The sequence below is a fragment of the Thermothelomyces heterothallicus genome (assembly GCF_042370625.1).
Source record: "Thermothelomyces heterothallicus CBS 202.75 unplaced genomic scaffold P884_scaffold_10, whole genome shotgun sequence".
In the NCBI taxonomy this organism is placed as follows: domain Eukaryota; kingdom Fungi; phylum Ascomycota; class Sordariomycetes; order Sordariales; family Chaetomiaceae; genus Thermothelomyces; species Thermothelomyces heterothallicus.
The window spans coordinates 824,204-849,420 of NW_027192571.1; the positions used below are offsets into that span (position 1 = coordinate 824,204).

General features: G+C 56.0%; 9 protein-coding genes across 9 annotated transcripts; 7 read left to right on the plus strand and 2 right to left on the minus strand.

Annotated features, from left to right (window-relative positions):
* Positions 1-350: 350 nt before the first annotated feature.
* On the plus strand, positions 351-2,177 carry P884DRAFT_18874 (uncharacterized protein). The gene is made up of 2 exons (XM_069437382.1): positions 351-1,992; positions 2,122-2,177. Exons 1-2 carry the CDS (start codon positions 451-453, stop codon positions 2,152-2,154), a joined length of 1,575 nt encoding a protein of 524 aa, XP_069297942.1. The 5' UTR covers positions 351-450; the 3' UTR covers positions 2,155-2,177.
* Positions 2,178-3,099: 922 nt separating this feature from the next.
* On the plus strand, positions 3,100-4,464 carry P884DRAFT_200019 (ribosomal protein L1p/L10e family-domain-containing protein; the record flags this gene model as incomplete). Its single annotated transcript, XM_069438266.1, has 2 exons — positions 3,100-3,325; positions 3,479-4,464. 2 exons carry the CDS (start codon positions 3,100-3,102, stop codon positions 4,462-4,464), a joined length of 1,212 nt encoding a protein of 403 aa, XP_069297943.1.
* A 422-nt stretch (positions 4,465-4,886) lies between these two features.
* On the plus strand, positions 4,887-5,293 carry P884DRAFT_259393 (uncharacterized protein). Its single transcript, XM_069441342.1, has one exon. It carries the CDS (start codon positions 4,965-4,967, stop codon positions 5,253-5,255), a length of 291 nt encoding a protein of 96 aa, XP_069297944.1. The 5' UTR covers positions 4,887-4,964; the 3' UTR covers positions 5,256-5,293.
* A 1,207-nt stretch (positions 5,294-6,500) lies between these two features.
* P884DRAFT_199484 (cytochrome P450) lies at positions 6,501-8,395 on the plus strand (the record flags this gene model as incomplete). Its single annotated transcript, XM_069438233.1, has 3 exons — positions 6,501-7,468; positions 7,695-8,115; positions 8,210-8,395. The coding sequence occupies 3 exons, from the start codon at positions 6,501-6,503 to the stop codon at positions 8,393-8,395; spliced, it is 1,575 nt and encodes a 524-aa protein (XP_069297945.1).
* Positions 8,396-8,928: 533 nt separating this feature from the next.
* On the minus strand, positions 8,929-9,403 carry P884DRAFT_299621 (uncharacterized protein; the record flags this gene model as incomplete). The annotated part of the gene is made up of 2 exons (XM_069444697.1): positions 8,929-8,937; positions 9,068-9,403. 2 exons carry the CDS (start codon positions 9,401-9,403, stop codon positions 8,929-8,931), a joined length of 345 nt encoding a protein of 114 aa, XP_069297946.1.
* A 1,145-nt stretch (positions 9,404-10,548) lies between these two features.
* On the minus strand, positions 10,549-11,077 carry P884DRAFT_277481 (uncharacterized protein; the record flags this gene model as incomplete). Its single annotated transcript, XM_069443081.1, has 2 exons — positions 10,549-10,890; positions 11,051-11,077. The coding sequence occupies 2 exons, from the start codon at positions 11,075-11,077 to the stop codon at positions 10,549-10,551; spliced, it is 369 nt and encodes a 122-aa protein (XP_069297947.1).
* A 3,111-nt stretch (positions 11,078-14,188) lies between these two features.
* Positions 14,189-17,167, plus strand: P884DRAFT_269614 (uncharacterized protein; the record flags this gene model as incomplete). The annotated part of the gene is made up of 8 exons (XM_069442282.1): positions 14,189-14,288; positions 14,522-14,536; positions 14,580-14,752; positions 14,831-14,950; positions 15,006-15,446; positions 15,508-15,972; positions 16,170-16,930; positions 17,065-17,167. The coding sequence occupies 8 exons, from the start codon at positions 14,189-14,191 to the stop codon at positions 17,165-17,167; spliced, it is 2,178 nt and encodes a 725-aa protein (XP_069297948.1).
* A 2,491-nt stretch (positions 17,168-19,658) lies between these two features.
* Positions 19,659-21,897, plus strand: P884DRAFT_277482 (uncharacterized protein; the record flags this gene model as incomplete). The annotated part of the gene is made up of 3 exons (XM_069443082.1): positions 19,659-19,713; positions 19,848-20,979; positions 21,138-21,897. The coding sequence occupies 3 exons, from the start codon at positions 19,659-19,661 to the stop codon at positions 21,895-21,897; spliced, it is 1,947 nt and encodes a 648-aa protein (XP_069297949.1).
* Positions 21,898-23,249: 1,352 nt separating this feature from the next.
* P884DRAFT_291988 (glycoside hydrolase family 61 protein) lies at positions 23,250-24,945 on the plus strand. The gene is made up of 7 exons (XM_069444135.1): positions 23,250-23,419; positions 23,499-23,507; positions 23,575-23,607; positions 23,748-23,980; positions 24,079-24,139; positions 24,267-24,519; positions 24,645-24,945. The coding sequence occupies exons 1-7, from the start codon at positions 23,327-23,329 to the stop codon at positions 24,686-24,688; spliced, it is 726 nt and encodes a 241-aa protein (XP_069297950.1). The 5' UTR covers positions 23,250-23,326; the 3' UTR covers positions 24,689-24,945.
* Positions 24,946-25,217: the final 272 nt, after the last annotated feature.

Genomic DNA, 25,217 nt, shown 5'->3' on the forward strand with positions numbered 1-25,217 from the left:
GACAAAATCGCGTCCTGCAACAGGTCCAGCCACGGTTACGGTCCCGCAGACACGACCACGACCTGCAGCTCTTGAATATCAAAATCCCCACAACCCCGGCACACTTTGGCCTCTTTCGACCCGGCCACCTCTCCCAATTCCAAACTCGATATCCAAGCGAATCTGCTTATTTTTTTTTCTGTTCTCGTCCTCTCGTCTGCCTTTATTCCCGAAAGCGCTCGTTTTTCTGTTTCTTGCTTCTCGGCCCTGACCAGACTTACACGTGGAACGCGGTATCAGACAAGTGGGGGGGAAAGAAGAGGTTCGCATGCGTGCGACGCGTTTTGTCGTGAAGCATCCTCAATCCGAGTTTCGGCACACATTTCTCAGAGTGTTCCCGACCAGTTCTTCAGCATTCCTTAACCACTGCAAACTGTCATGACCACTGCTTGACCAGGGGTGCGTACAAATATGGATTCTTCCCCGTCGTCGTCCAAAGCCCCGGAGCCCACGCTGCCTACCGCGGCCGGCGTCAAGCGCTCTGCTCCTTCACTGCTCCCGGCGTTCGAGCCGCTGTCTTCCCCGCCAGGGCTGCCGCGACCCTCGAAGCGGCACGCGAGCTCCAATGCCTTTCTCAAATACCCCACGCCCGCCCCGACCTCGAGCACCGGCATCCTCTCATCGAGTCCTCCGAGGCTCGGTTCTCGTCCGGCCCCGAGGCGGACGCAGTCGACAGTATCCGAACGCGCCCCGCTGACCAGTGTCCCGTCGGTGGAGCTGAACGAGAACGGCGAGACACTTCTGATGGGCCGCTCCAGCAGCTCGTCTCACTACCAGCTCTCTGCCAACCGCCTCATCAGCCGAGTCCACGTCAAGGCTCGTTACATCGCGGCGACCAACCCGCTGGAGCCCAACAAGATCGAGGTCGTCTGCACCGGGTGGAACGGGCTGAAGCTGCACTGCCAGGGGCAGACGTGGGAGCTGGCCAAGGGCGACTCGTTCACGTCGGAAACGGAGGGCGCCGAGATCATGATCGACGTCCAGGACGCGAGGGTGATGGTGCGGTGGCCGCGTCGGGATAAGGACCAGGACGCGCTGGGCCATCTGAGCGACTCGACCTGGGACGAGTCGCCGCGTCCGCGAGTTGCGAGGGCAGGGTCCGAGCTGCAGGGCAGCCCGCTGAGGAGGACGACGCGTCTGGCCAGCCCGGAATCGCCCACGCCGGCCAACGTGTCGACGTCGAACGCGAGCCTCGACAGCCTGGTGCCCCGCGGAACCGAGCAGGACGATGCCCCGGTGGAGATCTACGAGGATGCCAGCGCCGACGAGAAGTCCCCAAAGCCCCGGAAGGCCGCCACCGGCGCCAGCTTCGCGACCCATGCGGCAGAGAGCTTCTCGAGCGACCTGAGCGACCCGCAGTCGGACGCGGAGAACGAGCCGAACGAGGAGAACGACCCGATTGTTCACTCGTTCGGTCCATTCGCCAGCAATGCGTCCGGCCGTCTCGCGTCCTTCTCGACCGCGACCCCGAGAGTCGAGCCTCCCGTCTCCCGCAATCCTCTGGCCGATGTCCTCGAGTCCTCACCCCTTCCGCCGCCCTCCCCGCTCAAGCCAGCAGACGCAAACTCCTCGGCGGCCGCAGCATCAAGCATTCCCTCGGCACCCACCCCGGAGGCTCTCACCGGCCTGAGCCCCGAGGAGGTCTCCACCATAACCAACCACATGATCAACCAGCTGGCCTTCTCGCGGCTCTCGTCAACGCCGCTCTCGACCATCTTGAATAACCTGCCGGCGGCGGAGCGCAAGATGGTCAACAAGGAGCAGCTGCGCATCATTATCGAGTCGACACCCTGCGTGGGCATCATCCGGCGGCAAGGGAAGGACGCGGCCGGCAAGCCGCTCGAGAGCGAGTACTACTACACGCCCGAGCTGGACACCGACGAGCAGCGGAGGCTGGCGGTGACGGACGGGCTGCGCAAGCCGAGCTTGCGGAATTGTCGGAAGCAACACAAGGTGAGCTTTTCCCCCGCCCCGGTCCCTTCCTTCCCCTTTCCCCTCTACCCCTCCCCTCCATTTCGGTTCTTTTTCCTGAGCGGATATGCGACTTGAAGATGAGTGGCTAAACTCGCCATCGTCCTGAAGCAATATTATTGGAAGCGCCCAAAGACGCCCTAATCAGCCAGCCGTCCGAACCCGTTTTTGCCGGAGTGGGCCAGGCGTGTCACACGTCCGTATGAAATGCCGCCATCCCCCGCTTATATCTCAGTAACGGCGCTTGTGAAGAGAAGATTGCTTTCACTTGTGAAGAGAAGATTGCTTTCACTTGTGCTTGGGAGGATCCTCCAGATACCCCATGTCTCTCACTGTCACACTTGCTGGAAACTCTTTCTAGCACCCCTCCATCTGTATCCCCCTTAACTGTTTGCTTCGGGAAGAGTTGCATAGTGCCTGGCGTAATTTTGTAGGTGGACGGTGGTTGCTTTGGGCGTTCGCTGCCATGTCCGGGGTGTTTTTGCTGAAGGCAAGGTTTGTTAGCGGAGGCAAAGGGGGTAGGCTCACGGAATAGGGCAAGGAAGGAAAGGACAAAAGAAGCAGGCGCCTGTGCTTGGGGAAGGTTGGAGTGGTGCTGCGCAGGGACTGTTGAGGCACCTTGATGCCGACGTGTCGATGTAGTTATGTATGTATGTACATATTTATAGGCAAGAAATGACAAGATTTAGGCACCTCTGCTGCTATTCATGGGCTCATCCCCAGTGACCATCCAATGAGTCATCGGACGCAGTGTCCGCCGTGAAGACAAGAGGACGAGTCTGGTGGAAAGTGATCAAAAAAAGACTGACAGTATACTGCCTGTTGAGAGACTGTGGCCGAAGCCATGGGATCTCTGGTCGGCTGCGGGGGTCCGAACTGGGGCTTGCCCACCTTTCTGCCCCACCTGCCGCTTCTAGTAAGTGACCAGGGTCCCTGCCTAAAATTGTTATCTGCGATAAGCGGAAAAATGAGTTTTCCGGATAAGCCCAAAATTTCTTGGGATTGAGGCCAGAGAAAACAAAGAGGCGAGCAATCGCGGCCGGACATTGCGACGAGCACCCAGATCACCAAGGTCAAGATCAGCCAAAAATGTCGAATTCCACGGCCGTAACGAAGGCCTCTGGTTCCTCGGTCCCCGTTGACCCCGAGCAGACCCTGAAGGCCTGCAAAGCGCTTGTTTCCCACATCAAGAAGACGGCCGCTGCACCGCGGAGCGACGGCAAGCAGAACCTGCTTGCTGACGAGGAATCGACAATTGCTGAGACGCCCATCTGGCTCACTCTCACGACGAAGAAGCATATCCATGATTCTCACCGTATGTAAATTGAGCGCTCTGTACCTACCTACTACATGCGCAGCCCGATCTGTTGCGCCGGCATCGTCAAACCCCGGACATGCCCCGCTGCTGCCATTGCCCACGAAATTTGAACAACCGGCATTGGGGCTGTTCGCTGACATATCTTCTCAGGCCTCCAACCAGGGAAAATCATCCTTCCCAATCCCCTCAACACCAGCGAAGAACTGAGTGTTTGCTTAATAACGGCCGACCCCCAGCGGTGGTATAAGAATGCGGTCGCGGACGAGTTTCCGGAGGACCTGCGGGCCAAGATCGGCCGGGTTATCGACATTAGCCATCTGCGGGCCAAGTTCAAGGCGTACGAGGCGCAGCGCAAGCTCTTCAGCGAGCATGATGTCTTCCTCGCCGACGACCGCATCATCAATCGCCTACCCAAGGCGCTCGGCAAGAGCTTCTACAAGACAACTACAAAACGGCCCATTCCGGTCGTTCTGATGGCGCAGCGGCCCAAAGTCGACGGGAAGCGGGTGCCGGCGCCCAAGGGAAAGAAGCAGAAGCGCGACCCGGCGGAGAACGTCAATGCCCGGCCGGTCCCCGAGATTGTTGCCGAGGTCCGGAGAGCCATTGGCGCCGCGCTGGTCCACCTCAGCCCGTCCACCAACACGGCCATCAAGGTCGGATACGCCAGCTGGGAACCCGAGAAACTTGCGGCTAACATCAACACCGTGGTGCGGGAGTTGGTGGAGCGATTCGTTCCGCAGAAGTGGCAGAACGTGCGCAATTTTTACGTCAAGGGCCCCGAGACGGCCGCCCTTCCCATCTACCAGACGGATGAACTCTGGCTGGACGAGTCCAAGGTCGTCCCCGAGGGACAACAACCCCCCAGCGCGCTTCCGGGAAGGAAGCAGAAGGCGATCGCCGAGAAGCCCAACATCGGCAAGAAGCGCAAGTCCCTTGACGGAGAGTCCGAGCCGGCTCAGCTGGAAGCGCCGAAGGAAGAGAAGGAGGAGAAGGAGGAGAAGGAGGAGCGGCCAAAGAAGAAGGCCAAGAAGGCGCTGCCGGAAAGCAACGACGAGAGGCTCGACAAGGAGATTGCGGAGAGGAAGGCCAAGCTGAAGAAACAGAAGAAGGCTGCGGCGAGCAAGGCCGATATCTGAGGACATCAGGTTGGACTTTTGGGAGCAGAATTGCGGCCGTCGGAATTAAACGGCTTCGCTCGGCTTTGCATCGTCGTTTGGAGTTTGGAGTCCGGCAAGAGGAAAAAGGCGGGCTAATGGTTGTTGAGACACAATTCGTGGGCCTAGAGGCTGTTAGATCGGTCGTCGAGTTTTTAGGTCTGATGTTGTTTCTGGATTGAAATGGTTCAGTCGCATTTTCCTGGTATGTGCTAGTTAACTGTGACGAAATTTTATGTATGTAGTGTATGTACATGTACATACATCCTCGTACAGTCTCCGTCCGGATGTCGAGTCTCGGTCAACTCGCCGGAGTTAAGCCCAGTCGGTTCCGAGACGAGACGACGGCCCCGGGCTCCAGCCGGATTCGCCAAGCTCCGGGCATTTGTTTCAATGCACGTTTTGCCGTCTCTCTCACTCTTCCGTGCTACCCCCGGTTACGGAGCAGGTACCGGGCCCCGAGATCGGGCGACGTACATGGCATGGCACCTGTTCTGATCCCGGTTCGCGGCATCTTCGCGAAAGCGCATTCGATCATGTTCCTGTCGGTCTTAACCGCGGCTCTGTCCATTCATGGTGCCAAGGTGAACATTGGAGGCGGCAGAGGTAGGATCCGCACAATTTGCGGAGGCGGGGCACGCTGCAGGCAGGTGGGGGCCGCGACCGATCGGGTACCATCATCCCACCATCCGGTGCGCAAGTGTAATCCGTATAGTGTTCACTTCGCACAAAATACCACGGAACAGTCAGATTCTTCCGCCGTCTCGAATTAGCCGCACCTCAGGATCGCGGGACGCTGGGTCTGGGTGTGTACTTGGACTTGGCGAGTGCCTACCTCGACTTGGACCTGTTGTGCACGCCGGGGGAAAGCGCGATTCGAGTGTTGAAAAGACCAAATAAGGGAAGATCCAGGAAGCCAGAACAACTGCCGAAAGGCAGGCCAACGCATTCCTTCCCGGCCCCGCATCCCCCAAGTCACCACTTTTGCTCCAACTTCCTTCGTGCACAACTCGAACGGGAAAGGTGCCTCTGGCTACGATACCACGCAAGACGCAAGTGACAAGGCTGCATATGCAAACCCAGTTCACCGGTTTACCGCGCGCCTTCTCATTCGGGAATCCGGTCCCACTTCCCAGCTATGAAGTGCGAGACTCTCGCAAACCGTGGAAATGGTCAAGTCGAGAGTCTTCTGATCCCGTTTATCATCGACGCAAGTCCTGCATGGCAAACGCAAAAATCGTGCTCGGTGGAATATACATAAAGGTACTGTACATACACACATACATGTTCGCACCACGTAACTAGTGGGACTCATACGGTAGTGAATGTAGGTACGTAACGTACATACGTCTGTGTCTCACCACGGACAGCACTCAGCAGTGGAGATGCTTGGTGAGCTGGATCGGTTTCAGAAGTCGTACAAGGCCATGAGACGGGACGCGGCTCCACGAGAAGGAATCTCCACCCCATTCCTTCCCTAGCTTGGTGTTTCCCCTCATGGGGCCGCACTCGCGCCGGCTCTGCTTCCCAGGGTATCCATCCGCCTCGCACATCATTTCTGATGTCCGACAACCCCCAAGGCGTTGGTTGGAGACTCGTGGCTGCATGTTGGCGTCCTTTTGTCCACCACTGACCAGGTCAGGGCGGGACAAAGGTTGGCGTTCACGTCCGGGTTATCGAACCCCAACATGTCCGCGAAGCGATCGGCAGATGGGCTCTTGCTTTGCTCCTCAGCTCGCGGCCTCCAATAAACCCCGTAGCAGCTAACAGCTGCCCTAGAGTCGTCGCATTCATCGTCTTGCTCCCATATCAAAATTGTTAACATTTTATAGCCTCCCCCCGAGGGACTTGACTGACAATCCTTTGGCAACTTCAACAGTTGCGCATGCGATTCGTCAACTCTCCCTCACCAAACCTTTTCTCTCAACTCGCGTCGAGCAAGACCAAGACCGCTTGCCCCATCAAGGTTCAACACCTGTGCTGCCGTTCAGCCCGCTACCCTCGACACCCCACCGCAAATGGGCGTGATCAACCCCAATGCGGACGATCCGCGTCCCGAGACCCTCGTAACTGCCACCCTCGCCTTCCTCGAGAAACACTGGCCCGTCCTCCTCGTCGGCGGCCTGGTGATCCGCGCCCTGTACAAGCGCTACGCCTCACCGCTGCGTAAGTATCCGGGCCCCTTCCTGGCCTCCTTCAGCCGGCTGTGGAAGGTGTTGTCGACGGCGTCCGGGCACACACACCTGGACCACATCGCGCTGCACCGGCGGTACGGCCCGGTGGTGCGGATCGCGCCGGGCGAGGTGTCGGTCTCGTCCCCGGAGGCGGCGCGGACTCTGCTGAGCGCCGGCCGCCGCTTCTTCAAGACGCCCTTCTACGGCGTCTTCCCACCGCCCGAGAACCCGGACATCTTCACCGAGACGCGCGAGGACGTGCACGCCACCAAGAAGCGCGTCGCCAACGTGCCCTACAGCATGGCCGCCATGCAGCAGCTGAGCCCCTTCATCAACGACACCGTCGAGCTGCTGATGCGCAAGATTGACGAGTTCATCGACAAGAACCCCCGCGGCGTCTTCGACCTCGGTGACTACCTTCACTACTTCGCCTTCGACGTGCTCGGCGAAGTCGCCTTCAGCAGGAGCTTCGGCTTCCTCGAGCAAGGGAAGGACGTGGACGGGGCCATCAAGACTATCGACAACTCGCAGTGGTACAATGGGGTCGTCGGCCAGGTGCCCGAGCTGGACCACCTCCTGCGGCGGAACCCGCTGTGGCGGTTCGTGCCCTGGCTGAGCACCAAGAATGCCCTCATCACCCGAATGGCCCTCGAGGAGATGGCGAGGCGCCAGCCGTTCGACAAAGACAACGGAGGCCTTTTGAGAACCGGCGACGGTCGCCAGGACCTGATGGCCAGTCTCATCCAGGGGCACCTCAAGGATCCCGAGAAGTTTGGTGAAGGGGATGTCTTTGCCGTCGCCCACGGTGCGATGTAAGCCTCTAACTTTTTTCTCTTTCTTTCGGTCTTTCCTCAACCACACCTTCTCCTCCCCCTCCCCTCCCCTCCCCCTCCCCTCCCCTCCCCCTTTTCTTTTTTTTCTTTAACTCTCCACTCCTTCTCACTTTCTTTCTTTTATTGGTTTGTCCCTGTGGTGTCATTATCAACAACGACCACTAACATTCAACCCCCCCCCCCCCCAAAAAAAAAAAAAAACAAGCTTTGCCGGCTCCGACTCGACGGCCTCCACCATGCAGTCTTTCTTCTGGCACATCCTCGACGCCAAACCGGTGTATCAGGCTATCGTACGCGAGCTCGAGGAGGCCGTCAAGGAGGGAGTCATTCCCGCCGAGGGCAACCTCACCTGGAACCAGGCGCAGAAGCTGCCCTACCTGCAGGCCTGTCTTAAGGAGGCCATGCGCGTCCGTCCGGCCGTCGGGCTCAACATCACTCGGCTCGTGCCGCCCGAGGGCGCCGAGCTGGACGGCCACTTCTTCCCGGGCGGTACGACCGTTGCCTGCAACGGCTGGGTGTTGCACCGGGATAAGGAGATCTTCGGGCAGGATGCGGACGACTTCCGGCCCGAGCGGTGGCTGGAGGACGAGGAGAGGGCAAAGAAGATGGAGCGGTACATGTTCCAGGTACGTTGACGACCTCACGGGCGTCACCGACCCACACAACTCTTTCTTCATATCCCATGTTAGGGTTCGGTTCTGACGCGCTGGGTTACCTTAGTTTGGCGGCGGGAGTCACTTGTGCATCGGCCGCAACCTGGCGCTCCTCGAGATCAACAAGGTCGTGCCGAGGCTGCTGCGCGACTTCCGGTTCGAATTGGCGCACCCGGGCCGGCCCCTCAAGGTCCACGCGTCCTTCTTCGTGGTCCAGTCCGGTCTGGAGGTATACATTAGCAGGAAAGCATGACGGATGATAGGATCGTGGCCGATGTGCTGCGAAAGACGTGAACCTCAAGACGACATGGCATAGGTTTATTGCCTGTGTGCATGTCAGTCAACTCACAAGCGCCTCGCAAAGTGTGCTGATTACTTGTACGGTAATGACTGCAATGGTTTTTCAATCATGTCCATATTTCATGATGAAGGGGAGCAAACTATGTCCTTGGTTCAGCGGAATGGAATAGGGGGAAGTGTTGGGGTGAAGGGAGGGGGGGTTGATTTCTGAGGTCAACAAAAGGATTAATTCGCCGAACCAGAAAATAAAACTGGGGGAAAAAATCAAATCAAATCAAACAAACAGATTGAGTCAAGAATGAGATGGGAGATGTTCAGAGGCAAAAATTATCAATAATTATCTGTCTCTCGGTCCAAGCCTCAAGCATACATTAGAGGGAGAGAAGAGTGCGCTACTCGTTTATAACCACAAGTAAGTAAGAGTGCGTAATGTAGTACGTGTCTACGGACACGTCCTTCATATGATAAGGTTAGATAAGATAAGCCCTATAGAGCCTGCAAGCGGTAATTAGGTGGAGCTTTCTTTATGCCTACCCTCTTCATATAATTATAGAGCCACAGGGCCAGCAAACTTAGGAAGAAGACACGATCTTTTGAACCATTTTGATTTTTACTACAACCAGACCTCCATCAGTGCGGCAATGCAGAACGCGCAGGTGATGCCCTGCCCACATGTGCCGTCGGTGCTCACCACAAGCCCCGGGGGCGACGAGGACTGAGGAGGAGAGCTGCCGTCCGTGCCTTGGACGCAGTAGGTGCCGCCAGCCACGAGCGAGGAGCAGCTCGTAATCGAGGGATTGAGCCTGAGGAAGTCGGTAACCGTGATGCCGGCGGCAGCAGCGATGCTGGCGCATGTATCCCCTTGCTCGGCGATAACGGTGCGCGTGCAGGCCGCGGCAGCATGGTGGGAGAATTCGAGAACAAAGAGCAGGAGGCTTCTGATCAACAACCAGGCCACCATGGCCGTACTTGAGCCGGTGCTGTTGGAGGAGTCTAGGGAGTCCAGGAAATAAGCAGTAATTACAAAAAAGCTAGGGGTTCTGGTTGCGGGCTGGCGAATAAGTAATTAAAGTTAGGGGCTTGGGCAACTTGGTGCTCGCCCGACAGCTCCGAGTTGAACCCCATTTTTTGCATGAAGCGCAACCGAGTCCATCGTTAGAGAGCCATGGTTTCGCTGCCAAACACTATCTGCGCGATGGTAACCGTTTCAATGAAGGACGTCGTTGAGTTCCGGGGATGGCCAGCATAGGTGACATCGTAATTAACTGTCCAGACGGTAATTAATTAATCTATGCAGTTACTTTTCAGCCAAAACATTGCAGTAATTAATGCATCAGGTATGTCCTCGTGTTCAACCAGTGAAGATATTGTTATGGAACGTGGCATCCCAAGGAACACGTTTTGCTTTGCGCTTTTGATGGAATCCCAAGTTGGCCTCTCGGTATTCAGGGAAGCGATCAGCGAGCAATGTCCGAAAGAAGACTCCCAACAAATCGGTTTTTTTTTTTCCCGCGCATGGATGCAGTGTTTATTTACCTGCTATTGATCAGAGACTGCACGAACTTTCGGAGGGAGCATGTTCACTTACATGGAGGGGGGATATTAATAGCTTTGCAAGGGAAAAAAGTGAACTGAGTGGTGGAGCAGGTACGTTTGCAGCCTGTGACGACAAGACAAGAGAATGCGGAACTGCCGTTGTAATTAAGAAAAGACCACACCAAAAAATCCAGACCAAAAAAAAATGACATTCCCAATACCAGGCCATGCGCCTTGCCAACTAATGCTCCGGTGGTATCAAAACATCTTCCAACAGAGATCTATTAGTGACATCCCCCAACACGCCCGAGCCACCGTTTCAGGGGCGGATGGGCGGCGGGTTTCCCTCGTTCCCGCATTTTCCCTGGGTATCTTTTTTAATATGCTTCAACCCCAAACATCAATGCGGCCCCCCGCGCCAGCAATCCCATATGACATGACCCTCCCACCCCTTTCCTCCCTCTCGACCTGCCCCTCCTTATACAGACACGTATCTTGGCCGGGAGAGCTGGACAAACATAGAGAACTTAAAAGAAAATTGGAGAACAAAAGACGAAGGTGAGAGAAACATCATCGACTCCTTTCGCTGACGGCCTCCTTGCTGCTCACGGGGGTCGAGTTGTCCTCGTGGGTGCGGTTGCACTTCTGGCACCGGCCGCCCGTGTCGCGCGGGTGGGGGATGGTGGCGCCCGTGACGGGGCAGACGTAGACGCGTTTGCTGTAGGGCTGGTGCATCTGGAAGCACGAGGGGCACTCGCGGTCGGGCCGCGACGGCGGCTGCTCGATCCGGTACCCGGTGTTGGGGCACACAAAGACGGACTGCCAGATGATGTCGTGGTTGGCCTGGCAGCGCGCGCAGAGGCCCAGAGGATTGTCAATCTCAGTGCCGGTCGTGGGGCAGAAGAAAGTGGACTGGATCAGGCGGTTTCGTCCTCGCCCTCCCTCTTCCCAAGGGCGGGGCGGTCGGCCGTTGAGAGGTTAATCGAGCCGGTTCAGAAGTTAAAGAGGACAGGGCTCCTTGGAGAGGGTAGGAAGGGGTCCTCGGTGGAGGTAGGGGGAGATGGGAGCGTACCTGTGCCACGGACTGTTTCTGCCCCATTGTTTTGTGTGTGTTCGTCTGTGGTCTGTGGTGTTTTTTTTTTTTTTTTTTTTTTTTTTTTTTTTTTTTTTTTTTTTTTTTTTTTTTTTTCGATTGTCTTCCTCCAAGACGTGTGCAATCCAGAAGCTGGAGACCTGGGGCTTCTGACTTAGAGATTAATACTATTAGTAGAACTGCGCTCCCGCGGCATGACGTTTGCCGGTTGTCGTGAAAACGGACGTTTTGTTTGGACGTCTAGCCGAAAGGGAAAGAGGGTGAAGAAATATTAAGGGAACACGACCGCGGTGTGACGTCGGCTGTGGGGGGGCAGCTTCGTCTTCGGGATCCCAAGCACAAACTAGCGAAGATATGGTGCAGCCGATAGATTTTCGAAATGGCAAGAAATAGGACAAGATTGCACCAGATCGGCCACCCGGATAGTTAAGATGAGACATAACTATACCTCCCTTTTTTTTCGGGGCGGTCGCGATGAATAGTCCCTACCACGTGTTATGTATGATGGGGCCAACAGAACACTCACCGAGCACCGTCCAAGTCAGGGGCTGGGATTGTGCTACTTCCGCGGCCCACGGGGTGAAAACTGCCTCTCTGCTCCGGCCACTAAGATTGAGTGTGGGGTCCCATTTCAAACTTTATTTTTTTTTTTAAAAAAAAAAAATACAAACACAAGAGAAGAGAGAAAACAGAGCTGCTTAGGTAGGTACTTTTGTGCAATTCTCGCAACACATCTCGTGTCTAGGCTGCCTCGACAACAATTAGATCGAACTGCGCGTCGGAGACCTGTTGGCCATGTTCAAAATTGAGAAAACGGTTTAGCAGGATCGCCAACAACGTCAAATGCTTTCGGTTAACTAAAGCTCCGGTGGTCCGCCGCTGCATGTCCCACATGGCTAGGTACCTTATCGTCGTGTGATCCACGCCTGTCATGCATCATTCCATGCATGTTTCGACTTGGCCTTCCACAGTCGACAAGAAGCCATTGAAAGCCATCACGGATAGGCGAGCAAACGTGACAGACGAGGTCGAGGATTTGGAATAGCCAGTGCAGAGGCGGGTCCGGCCCCTGACCCGATGAGAATTTCTTTTCTTGTTCATTGCCACATTACACAGTAGTGTATGTACATTGACTGTCTGCGTGTCTGCTGTTTGAACTTTTTTAAAAGATCCTGGTCGCCCTCGCGAGCCACGTTACTTCCGTGTAATTATGTGTATTTTAGTTACGGATTACACTCGAGGGATGATACCAACGAACGTTAGCCGGACCGCTTTACTGCTGAAGCCCCACAGAGATCGACGGCCCGCTCCGGATCTTCGAGCGAGGAAAAGCCGAAGTGCTCTCTCAGAACCTTGCTAGTGCTCTGTCATCGCTGCTAGTGCATTAATCTTGTATTCACCTCGTCGCATCTGTTAAATGCAACGACGTTTCATTTTTCTCTTGACAAATATATGCAATGGAGGTACCTGAGGGACGGCAGTTACCTGCTCACGAATTAGGAATGATGCGGCGCCGGCGAGTTGAACATTGGGTGTGGCGCGGAAATCACCGAGCAGGGTAGCCATCTCCGGCAGGTGTCCAGGGGTCTTTAGGGGTCAGATGGTTAGCGCCTTACGCCCGGACCAAAGGAACCAATCTGGCTTGGCAAGCCCAGAACGACCGATGCTCCCTGTGCCCTGGCTGGTGCTTTCCAAAAGTTCCATATCTCCCTTCCAAAATTTTTTTTACTACACTAGTATTTTGATAATCGAGCTGACCATCCACTTACTAGTGTACATGGTTTTGACGAGATGCAAGGCAAGACCTCGAGGTCGTCCTGATATCAGCTCAACAACAAGCTCCGCACCCACCATTCTTCATCCATTCATTCGGACCGAGGACATCGGGTTAAAGAAAGGCGTCCAGCAACCTATCCGGGGAGCCCAAGCCGCAAGAATTGCTCCATCACTCGCAGTTGCGCTACACATATTGGCAGAGCTTGCCCATGCCTAATCTGTATAGTGAACTAGCAGGCAACCGACGGCCGTGCTCCTGTTTCCACCTTCTCATCATCGTGTTACCCGTATGCACCCCCCGAAAGCCAATCGGTAACATGGATAATGCTGCTATCGGCCTCTTACGGGTTTCTATTGTTGCTTCTGATCACCTCAGAAATAAATGGTCCGACAGGTTGCTTGTTGCTTAGTCAGTCAAAACGTCAAGCCCAAAAGAGGAAGACATTCTATGGAAGATGAATACCTAGGTACCTAATGACTTCATAAAATAAGGTACCTTTACCTCAAGGTTGCGAGCCGCCTCGCCGCCGCCGGGTACCGTAGCCTTCTAGGGATCAACTTTGACTACGGAGAACCTGCCCTTTTCAGATTCAGAAGCGCTCGAATTGCATTAGTGCCGGTCCCCGTTGACACTCGACTACAGAGAGAGTAATTAGTAACTAAACTGGCAAAGCTTATAGGTAACTTTACACAAACTCCGACGAATATATTACGCGACACGTCGAGGATATAGTGTATTCCTGGTGCACGTGCGCAGCACTTATTATCGCTTAACACTAGCATCCTCCTGCACACCAAGCCCACCTAGCGCCGGTGATAAGAGCTCTAGTCCTATGTGGATTAGCGTCCTCGGCGAGAGAGCAAGGAGCTTTGGAGCGGCAGTTTCGATGTGGACTAGTTACAACGCTATCGTTACAAAAAGCACGTCCAGTTAAGTTCCTCAGACCGGTTGACTATTACCTAAGGTAAATTGTCTGTACCTACCTAGGTATCAACCCGCCACTTTCCACATATTTAGGTATTCATGGTAGCTTCTTGGCTCTTTTCAACCGCGCCATACAACATACATTCAATTACATCAATGCACCCGTAAATAGCCACGTTAAACTTATTATCCATCCAAAAAATTACATTTCATACGGTTACTAGGTGGCTGTCTGTATATACCTAACGAATTATATCCATTGGACGTGCACCGCTAGCAGCATCGCTTGTCTCTCTTCCCATTCATTTTGATACGTCCCAATCGCTCAATTGGGAGGTGCTTACCTAGTCCTTGTCGTTGCGAATACATCGTTCTCTGAAGCAAAGCATCACGGACTCACGCCATATCACTATTACATGCCTCAAAGACCGTTTGACATGATCTATGACCATATCGATACTATAGTAAGCGTCAAGGTCCAAGATATCAAGAAGGAGGATCGTCGAGACCGCGTAAGTAAGGTAGCCATCATGTTCAGCAATTTGGGGCTCTTCCGAAGCATCGCAATGTCACTTCGCACAGGTACCGGTATGTGAGAATGCCATGCTAACCATGGAGGTCGTCTTGCTTCATAGATAGCATCAGGACTTCTGCCGGCCGCAACTCACACTCGCCATCAACTAGATGGCGTCAAGGCACCAGAGCACTTAATTCATTTGGAGTAGCACTACCCTACATAAGCTAACAAGTAATTAGGTACCTAGGTATGTACTCGGTCCTCCCGTTCAGAATGATTACCCCTTATAGTGTCTAAGTACTGGGCGGCCGAGATCGAGGTGCTGGGAGGAGGGGAAGAAACCCGGCTCTACGTCGTCCGGTGCGATATCACGGACGTGCAGAGCGTCGAAAAGACTGCAGTGTACTGCCGTCAGTCGCTAACCCCGGTCCGGGGCCTCTTCCATGCCGGCATGGTGTTGAAGGTCAGTAGTAATACTACATCCCAAGAAGCACAGCGTGGGTGTTGTTTTTTTATGCTTACATTAATTATTCTTCTGCAGGATCGCCCCTTGGCCAAGATGACCCAGGAGGTGTGGAACTCGGTGCTTGCGCCCAAGTTCTTCGGTACCTTGAACCTGGACAAGGCCTTCGCATCGCCCGACCCTCGGCAACCCGGGGCAGTCCAACTACAGCGCCGCCAACGCGTTCCAAGACTACTTCGTGACGCACCACCAGAGGAGCCACCCGATCCGCTACGCCTCGGTTGACCTGCCCCTCGTCAACGAGACTTCGGCCTTGGTAGACATGCGGGCCGAGAGCCGCGATTTTGTCGGCAAGGGGTCCATCCTGTTCGACGTCCGCGAGCTGCAGCAGCTCATGGACTACTCCATGGACCCTTCCGTCCAGCTGGAGCGGCCCTTCTTCCACTCTATCATGGGCTTCGACAGGCAGTCGATGGAGATAGGCTCCGGAAACTACGTCTGGGCCGCCATCGATGCCACTGCCGCTTCCGTTTCCGCTTCCTCGTCCTCTCAGGCAATCAACGGAACGAACCTCAAAGTCCTCAAGTGCTGCGCTCTGCCCGACAAAGAGGCTCGGGCAGCCGGTGCCGGACATGGAGAGGCGCTGGAGAACCACATCCGCAACATTGCGCACTTTGCCCTGAGCGACGACGAGGTCGACAACCTGCGTGCGGCGTATTCGGGAGCTCACGGCGCCGGGCGGCCCCGGGGGGCAGGTGTACGAGGCGATCCGGCGGGACGCCGACGACCCGGCCGTGGACAACTGGGTGTCTCGATACCTGGCCGAGGACTTCCACCTGCGGATGCGGCAGCCGCTCCAGTACACCAGCTTCATAGCCATCAACCACCCGAGCCCCGTGCCGCACACGCAGGCCGAGCGCGCCGCCCTGCTGGCCGCGACCGCGTTCCGGTTCAATAAGGCGGTCGACGACGGCACCGTCGAGTTCCCCTCCATCATGGACACCCCCGTCTGCCGTGACCCGCTGCGCTGGCTCTTCAACACCTACCGCCGCCCCGGTGTCGGCATGGACGAGATGAGGAAGGGCGCCGGCGACTACTGCGTCGTCTTCCGCCGCGACCGCCTCTTCCGCGTGCCCCTGCAGGAGGAGAAGGAGGAGATGGGAACTGCGCCGGCGTCCCTCGACGCGCTGCGGGCTGCCATGAAGGCGATTCTGGACCATGTGACCATGTCCAAGACGAGGGCACTTGGGCGGGCATCTTGACGAGCGATAATCGAGACTCCTGGGCGAGAGTGAGTATTTTTTTTTCCCCTTTTTGGACGGACGCGCCTCTCATCTCCAATTCCCACGCCATCCCTTCCCTTCTTCACCTACTGATGATGATTGGCTAACGCACACCGTCTCGGATCCGCAACGAGCTGCTTGCGGCCAGCCCCGCCAACGCCGAGTACTTCCAGACCACCGAGGACGCGGCCTTTGCGGTCCACCTGGACGACAGCAGCCCTGTCGGGTACGCGGAGCTGGCGAAGCAGTGCAAGCTGGGCGACGGCTTCAACCGCTGGCACGACAAGCCGCTCCAGTTCGTCGTCACGGCCAACGGCAACTCGGACGTCATGGTCGAGCACTCATACCTCGACGGCACGACGCCTGCGCCGCTGTTCGACCGTCTCCGCGACGTCATCGCCGCCCACCGGCCGAGCAAGAGCAGCGGCGGCGGCGGCAGCGGCAGGACGACCACCACAATAGGAGGACCGCCGCCGCCGCGCGAGATCCCGCTGGTGCTCCCGGTCAGCCTGGACGCGCACATCGCAACCCTCCGCGAGCGGTGGCGCGAGGCCAGCGCGTCGCGCGACTTTGTCTCGTACGAGCTGCCCACGCTCGGCGCGCACCTGCTCGGCCAGAACAAGGTGCCCCCATCAAGAGCGGCTACGACCTCCTCTGCCAGCTGGCGATGTACCTGTACTACGGCGGCCGCGTCGTGCCCAACTGGCAGCCCGTCATGCTGGCCCACTTCCACGCCGACCGGCGTGCCCAAAGCGGCCGTCTTCGACGACGCCCTCCTCAAGCGGGCCATGGATTTCACCGCCGTCACCGACATCAACCACACCTCGGTCGAGAGCATCACCACCCCGCTCGACCCAAGCGTGCTCCGGCTGCGCTACACCATTTGCGATGACCAGTCAGTCTCCCCCTCCCCCCCCCTTCTCTCCCCCGCTTCTCTCTCTTCTTGCATTGTGTTATTTTCCTTTCAAATTCTTTCCCTCCGCCCCATTCACTCCTTGGTACTGACGTTTGGTTCCGTTGCCTATCCAGTTCTCTCATCAGCCTGAACTGCCCGGCAGGGGCGGCCGAGAAACTCATCCAGAGCGTGAACGAGGCGGCAGCAATTATCCGGAATCTCAGCTTGGCAAGGTAGAGAGGCCACTGAGGTATGCCTTGACTAAAAGCATGCCATGTGCAATGCCTGTCAAGTGCCTAACCAATGGCTTGATCGACGGGGCGAAGCGAGGCTCGATTCAGCTTGGTGTCGCCCAGTACCGTACCTGCATAACGCCGCATTCAACCGCCAGGATGCGGGCATGGCGAGTGAAACCGAGACTGACGCCGGTGGACCCCAGCTTTTTTTTAACTCCTTGCCGCAAACTCGGGATCATCTAGAATTACGGCCTGAGACATTCGGAATCATGGATCAGAGATCAGCGGAAGATAGGCGAGCTGTAACTGTTAAGGATGGACAGTGTAGAGGAGATGCCAGGGTAGTCGAGTGACTGTCTTTATTATAACTGTTTTCCTTTTCAGTACTTCTCTGTTATTGTTGTTGTTTCTGCGTTTTGTCTTCTGTTTGTAACGTCGTTCCTGTTCCCACCAGTCGCTCTTCCGTTAAAAAAAAGTATAAAAAAAAACGTAACACTATCATAGACCACATACCGACGAGCAGAGATGTCGATTCTCAGCACGGATGTCTGGAGTCTCGTCGTGGCATCATTACTCCGTCGCCTCGAGCCCCCTCTTTGTTGCCCCCTATGAACTATGATTAACTATTAGCATGTGATTGAATACTTCTATTATGTGTTGGTCAAAGTTGCGGGTATGGTGCGGTTACAATGTCTGCGCGTGGATTAGTCAGATGGAAGACGCGCGGGTAGGGGGGGAAGGAACGAGACCTGAGCAGGTGCACTGTGGGAGGCACTCGGCGCTTCCGGAAAAGCTTGGGCAATCGCCTGCCATGTGAGGAAATAACGGGGCGTTAGAGTCCACTGGCTAACAAAGTTGCGCTACTATTTCCACAAGGTCGTGTGCGTTGTACCTCTTATCTGGTAGAGACGTGAAGGAATCTTACTTGTAGATATACGTAATTAATTAAACTCGAGACTAGCAGCGACACAATTGGCCGGTTCGTTTCTCGGGCGATCTCGACCGTCGCCGACCTTGCAGTATTACTCTGTCTGCTAAGAAATAACGAACCACTTATACAGTCAGGTGCGCTCGCTTGTCCCTCTTGGCAGGCAGCGGCCATGGCATGTGGCCATGGCATGTAGCCAAGCAGCCTTATGTATAGGGCTTACCTGAGAAGGTAATTACACGCCACGTGCTTACGTGGGTTTCGCTTTCCCGGTTATGTCTCCCTCGCACTCGGATTCCTCCTCCATTTCTCTAGGTCGGAACAGACAAAAGGGCTCGGTAGGCTAACTACTTTCTCTAGCTCATACCGGACCTTAATATTTTTTTGTTCGCACCTAGCCAACCTTCTACCACGCGGGCGAGATTGTGTCACGTATTCTTAACAACCTTAATTAATTGTGAAGCGTGTGACACAGCCGTAGACTCTTTACCATCGGTCTTCGGAACGAGTCTATTACCGTGTTGGACGATGGGCGCCAGCGAAAAAGACCAATTTCGTATTGTGATTGTCGGCGGCGGCGTGGCCGGGCTCACGCTGGCCAACGCGCTTGAGGTGCGCGTGACCCAAGAGACCAACCATGGAAAACTCGAGTGTTCTCACGTCCCTGTGCACTGACAGTTATCTTGTTCTTTAGCAAGCCGGCGTCGACTACGTCCTGCTGGAACGCCGCGACGAGGTGGCCCCCCAGGTCGGCGCATCGATTGGCGTGTTCCCCAATGGAGCGCGGGTGAGCGCGGGTCGATTTCGTTCAGTTTTTTTTCCATCCTTTGTGTGCCACCAGGTCATGCTCGGTGCGCTGCGCTGTCTTCCGGCCACGATACTGATTGCATGCGCTGCCCTAGATTCTGGACCAGCTTGGAGCATGGAAGGCGATCGAGGAGCTCTCGGTAAGCCTAAATCTTGGCGCGAGACCCCCGGGTCCCGGGGTTAAAACCACTCGTGCGCTGCAGCTCGTCTTGGCCTAATTAACACTTCACACGCGGAGTGCCTAACTTTTTGGAATACTAGGCGCCTCTGAAAACCTATTACAACCGCAACGAGCGTGGAGACCTCATCACTAAACCAGATTATGTCGGCTCTCTCATGCTGAAAGCAAAGTAAGAATTGTCAACGTTTCTTCTTTCAGTTTCTGCCCTCCTTCACCCCCTTCCCCTTTCCCCTTTTAGTCATTTCATATCAGGCCTCTTTGTTTATTTGGTTTTTCCCCTTCTTTTTTCTTGATTTTAAAGTCCTTTCGGGCCATGGTTTGAGGCTCAGTCCTGATACCCAGTCGTTAACCCCGAGCTCCAGAACGGGATACACGGTTGCATGGGGCGAGCGACAGAACCTGCTGCGCGTCCTATATGAGAATCTAAAAGACCCAAGCCGAGTCCTCGTCAACAAGACTCTCGTAGACATCAAGCACGAATCAGAAGGTGTCACTGCTATCTGCGAGGATGGCTCCTCCTTCTCGGGCCACCTTCTCGTCGGTGCCGATGGTTGTTTTAGCAAGACGCGCAGCAAGATGTGGCAGCTGGCCGAGTCGGACCATCCCGATCTTGTTCAGGCCGACAGAGACTGTAAGTTTTGTGTTCTACCAACAGCCCCCCTTTTCTTTAAAAAAAGTTTTTTTTTGTTATTATTGTTATAACTGTTGTTCTTTCCGCCTGCTTGCTGCGCAGCTGTTCAACCACTCACCTCCTCCCGTCCCAAGGCCTGATCTCGGAATACAATTGCATATTCGGCATCTCCTATGGCATCACCAAGCTCCAGCCCGGGGATTTCATCACGTGCTACAACCCCGGCCGCTGTGGGTTGGCCATCGTGGCCGAGGGAGGCAAGGTGTTCTGGTTCGCCCAAGAGCGGCTGCCACGGACGTATCGCCTGCACGAGATTCCGCGATACACGACCGACGACGCACGAGACTTTATTGCCCGTCACTCGGACCTTATCTTCCTCAAGGGACCGGACGGCCTGACTCTGGCTGACTTCTGGGAGAAGACGTCGTCCTTCCGCCTGCTTCCCATCGAGGAGGCCAAGTTCAAGCTCTGGCATTGGGGCCGCATCGTCTGCGTCGGTGACAGCATCCACAAGTCGACCCCCAACCTCGGCGTCGGCGCCAATGCGGCCATCGAAAGTGCCGCCGCTCTCGCCAACGGCATCAAGCGGCTAGCCGACCAGTGGCGCGCCACAGACGGCAGCCTCCCAAACATTCGGGACGTCGAGGCCATGCTGGCCGAGTACCACAGAGCACGCGTCGTGCGCGCCGATGCCGGCGTCGATTCCTCGGGCTTCCTGGCCCGGTCGCACAACATGCACGGCTTGGGGCGCCGCCTATTCGTCCGCTTTGTGATGCCCCACACGACCGAGTTCGTCCCCGAGCTGATGGGCAACGCCATGATTGGCGCCGTCAAGCTCGACTATCTCCCGCTCCCCATGGCCTCTCTGACCGGCACCAAGCCCTTCAATCCGTCGCAGGGCGACGGCCAGCAGGAGAGCAAGCTCAAGCGCGCCCTCTTCGCCTCGCCGCTGCTCGCCCTCGCCTTCGTCGCCGCCTGGGTCATGGACCCGAATTCCGCGGGCCCGTGGGCTGCGGCCCTCCGCGACAGCGGCATCTTTGAACTGCCCTCGGGAGACTCCGTGCCCATCCTCCGCTCGTTCTACCGCCTGCCCGCCTTTGACGACTTTGTCGCCCTGGTCAACACCTTCTTCTTCCCCTCTGTCTACGGCACTGATCCCGTCTCCCGCCGCCAGGTGCTCTCCTTCCTGACCGACGGCACCGTCCTCCTGACTATCTGGATCTTTGAGTCTGCCCGGCGCGCCAATCTTCTGACGCCCATACAATGGTACGTGTGTGCTTCCTTTCTTTGGAAAAGTCGAGAAGTTTCTTTTATTATCAAACAAGAACAAGGGAAAATGAGAAGGATAAAAAAACGGATCAACAACATTTAAATACAATGGCTGTATGTCAAACTGACAGTAATTACTCCACACTCCCCCCAAGGCCACATATGTACGCCACCCTAGGTCAGCTGCTGGGCATCGGTGTCGTCTCTCCCGCCTACTGCTTCCTGCACTACGTGCTGTCGCCGATCGAGAAATTTTCGGCCCTCGACCAGCGCTTGACCAACACGCGCACCAGCTTCGCCGCCCTGCCGGTCGTGCTGCTTACCTACCTGCTGCCCTTCTACTTCATGCTGGCTTGGCCCGACCTCCTTACCCGCCAAGTCCTGCTCTACCTCTGGCAGCTGTACCCGCTCTGGGCGGCCGCCGCCCTCTTCGCCGGCTCGCGCCTCTTCCTTCGGGACACCATGGCAACCGACAAGCTGTCCCGCCCACTGAGGGACCTGCCCGTCATGAGGTTGTACGTCGGCGCGGCCGCCGCGCTGTCGGCGGTTGTGTGGTGGCACACCCGGCTCGGGGCGGGCGGGCTCGTTCACGTCTTCGTGCCCGCCGGCCTGCCGCGGAGCGAGCACAACCTGACCCGCTTCACCGCCGAGTTCCTCAAGTGGGACGAGGTCTTCGGGTTCGGCTCGCACCTGCTCTGGCTGGCCTGCCTGTTCTGGGACCTCCGCGGCGCCGGCATGCTGAGGGAAGGGTGGCTCCGCGTCGTCGGCCTCGGCCTGCTCAGCCTGGTCCTCTTCGGGCCCGGGGCCACCCTCGGTCTGGGCTGGCTCTTCCGCGAGCATATTCTGGCCACCAGGCGACACAAGAATGCCCTGACTCCCGAGAGCGTCGGGAAACTGCACGGAAGCGCCTTTTAAACGTGGCTGCGGAAGTGTTCATTGCTGCCGGAAGCCTCCGGCAGTGAGACTTGAAAACTATCGTGCCTCTGTTTGATCATTAAGGAGGAAGGTATTTATTCGACCTCTGAGTCTGAGGCCGGGTTTAAAAACAAAAGTCATCATTTCATGAGGGAGGCCTGCACATGCCGTGGTTTGTTCATCCTGTCTCAGGGGCCGGTCTTCGGCTGGAATTGTGGCCTTTGGCTCGGGAGGTGAAGGACAAATTATAAGGAATGAAGCCCATAGATCTTCCGGTGCGTTCTTTCCGCTTCCCGTGGTTCGCTTTCAAACTCCTGTCTCTCTTTCTCAACGGAGCTCCCTTTTACTCTTGGTTGGGTTGGTCTCGTGTCCTGCACGTTCGTTGCTCGGACACGTGTAATTATTATATATACTCCCAGGGTCCACTGGAAGTAATTATATTTCACCTCTCCAGAGTATCAAGGTAATGAAATTTCACGTACCTGATTATTTTCCCTTCCCGTCATGCTCTGGACACTTAACTATGGGGCCTCCGATCCATCGTCTTTGTCCTTGTGACCTTGAGAGGCAATACAGACAGATTCGCACCAGGAGGAATCTGTAATTAATTAGTCGTCATTGGTATTCGAGTAACCAGCCAGAATGTTGTGTGTTCGACTCTGCCATTTCTCCGGTTGGCCGTTCTCCTCCCGCTTTTCTCGCTTTTTGGGATATTAGTTCCCCCTTTGCGAGGTCCTTTCTCCAAGAAAGACAAGCCAACATTACCTACCTACTCGGCGGCCAGCTTCCTCCCGCTTCCGTCTGCTTCTCCCCAAACCAAATACCCAGCCCTCTCCAAGGCAACTTGCGTCCTGCGTGCACTGCTCATGTGTACGGGTGGGAAAGGTGTCGATTGGTGGGCCAACTTCCTCCACGACTCTCGCAGTTCCAGGACAGCAACCTCGGAGGCTGCTACTCCATCTCGTCTAGTGCGGCTCTCCCGCGACAACCAAACATGTTGATGCCGGGCTCCCGCCGACCCACTAAAACTGGAAACCACCAGCATTCTGCGACATCGCCAAGCCGTGGGTCTTCCTAGGGGCGCACTCTCGTCGCTCCGTACCCTGTTTGTGCTTCCTGTTGCAGTAAGCCTTACCAGGGACAGACGTCGGCCGAATAACCCGAAGGAGGTCGGAAAGCAGCTGAACAACGGCCAGAGATGGAGGTCTGACTCGATATTTCCGAACGTTCGAAGCGAGCTGCGGCGTGTAATACTCCCTAGTGTAGGTGGTCATGCGTTAATAAGTATAAGTAGATACCTCTTAAGGCCACTCGACCTAGCCATCGAGAGGAGTTCTGGTTGTAACAGGACATTAACAGCAGCAAATAATTGTTGTAAATTGCTCCAAGTCCTTCTGCTCCCTTCCTCCGTCAGACAGAAAAAAATACGATGAAGACGCTCGCCGCCCTCCTGGTTTCGGCCGGCCTCGTGGCCGCTCACGGCTATGTTGACCACGCCACGATCGGTGGCAAGGACTACCAGGTAAAAAAGAAAAAAAAACCAAACGGCAACTCCCGTGCAATGCATGGTCGGCAAGTGGCTGACAAGACGACCCTTATAGTTCTACCAGGTGCGCTCGGTACCAGTCATTTGGCTCTCTCTGCCGGCAGTTCCTGACACGCATCTCGCATATTTAGCCGTACCAGGACCCGTACATGGGCGACAACAAGGTAACAATGAACCATAATACTAAATAAGAAACTATTCCTACTACAACCCTCCCCCCCCCCCCCCCGGGGCAAAGGACCCAACCTTCTCTGATTCAGCGATCGAACACGCGCTAAACAAGGGGGTGTGAGGGGCGTCTCAGCCCGATAGGGTTTCCCGCTCCATCCCGGGCAACGGCCCCGTGGAGGACGTCGACTCCATCGACCTCCAGTGCAACGCCGGTGCCGAACCGGCCAAGCTCCACGCCCCCGCCGCCGCCGGCTCGACCGTGACGCTCTACTGGACCCTCTGGCCCGACTCCCACGTCGGCCCCGTCATCACCTACATGGCTCGCTGCCCCGACACCGGCTGCCAGGACTGGTCCCCGGGCACTAAGTAAGGCATTTATTTCCGAAAATTCAACCCCGTTTCCTTGCGGTGGGAATAAAATGATCATTGGTGCTAACTCTCTTCCTCCCCCTGATAATTAATAGGCCCGTTTGGTTCAAGATCAAGGAAGGCGGCCGTGAGGGCACCTCCAATGTCTGGGCTGCTGTGAGTCCCCCCATTCCGTTTCTGCATTTCAATCCCTCCTCGAGAGGAGAAGGAAAAAAAAAACAAACAAACGAAACAAGCAGGAACAAGGGGGGAAAACAATGACTGACCTGTCCTCCTTTGCAAGACCCCGCTCATGACGGCCCCCTCCGCCTACACCTACACGATCCCGTCCTGCCTCAAGAGCGGCTACTACCTCGTCCGCCACGAGATCATCGCCCTGCACTCGGCCTGGCAGTACCCCGGCGCCCAGTTCTACCCGGGCTGCCACCAGCTCCAGGTCACCGGCGGCGGCTCCACCGTGCCCTCCACCAACCTGGTCTCCTTCCCCGGCGCCTACAAGGGGAGCGACCCCGGCATCACCTACGACGCTTACAAGGGTGAGCGCTTCTTTCTTTCTTTCTTTCTTTCTTTCTTTCTTTCTTTCTTTCTTTCTTTCTTTCTTTCTTTCTTCTTAATTCTCTGTTTTGGAACAGGGCGACTGACGACTGACGCGGAGTTGCAGCGCAACCTTACACCATCCCTGGCCCGGCCGTGTTTACCTGCTGAGCAGCAACCCGTGTCCTCGGTGGAGAAAGGGGGAGTTGTTGATTTGGGAGGAGCGCCAGGGCCCGAGGCCAAGTATAGGGGGGTGCGAGGGCTGTTGAAGGGTGCTTTCGCTTCTTATTCATACTTTGCCATTTTGAAAACCGTACGCATTGTTTCTCGAGGCCAAACTGCCAGGCTGCGAATCACCGCCAGACCACTACGCGCATGCACAACCACGCAGAATAACAGTTGACCAACTTGTTGATGTCCAATGTCTCTAACGGCATGATATGTGTCTGACCAGCAGTGCTGGCCGCTCCCCGAACTGATGCTCTCTCACCAGGCTGGCCAACGATGTTCCAACCTAGGTAACTTAACCCCCCAGCCACAGACCGGGCTAGGTAAGGTAGTTCATCCCTTGCTCTAAGTCGGACCCCCCATCAATGGAACACCCCATCAATGGAACACCCTATCAATGGAACACTTGGCAAACCTTGGCACCCACACCCACCCATTATCTTCAACCTTCTATACAACAGTCTGTTCAACC

Coding starts and splice junctions, on each gene's coding strand:
- P884DRAFT_291988 (XM_069444135.1), top strand. CDS start 23,327: ATGAAGACGCTCGCCGCCCTCCTGGTTTCGGCCGGCCTCGTGGCCGCT. Junction 23,608..23,747: donor CGTACATGGGCGACAACAAG/GTAACAATGAAC, acceptor GGGGCGTCTCAG/CCCGATAGGGTTTCCCGCTC. Junction 23,981..24,078: donor GACTGGTCCCCGGGCACTAA/GTAAGGCATTTA, acceptor GATAATTAATAG/GCCCGTTTGGTTCAAGATCA.
- P884DRAFT_259393 (XM_069441342.1), top strand. CDS start 4,965: ATGGCACCTGTTCTGATCCCGGTTCGCGGCATCTTCGCGAAAGCGCAT.
- P884DRAFT_18874 (XM_069437382.1), top strand. CDS start 451: ATGGATTCTTCCCCGTCGTCGTCCAAAGCCCCGGAGCCCACGCTGCCT. Junction 1,993..2,121: donor ATTGTCGGAAGCAACACAAG/GTGAGCTTTTCC, acceptor ATCGTCCTGAAG/CAATATTATTGGAAGCGCCC.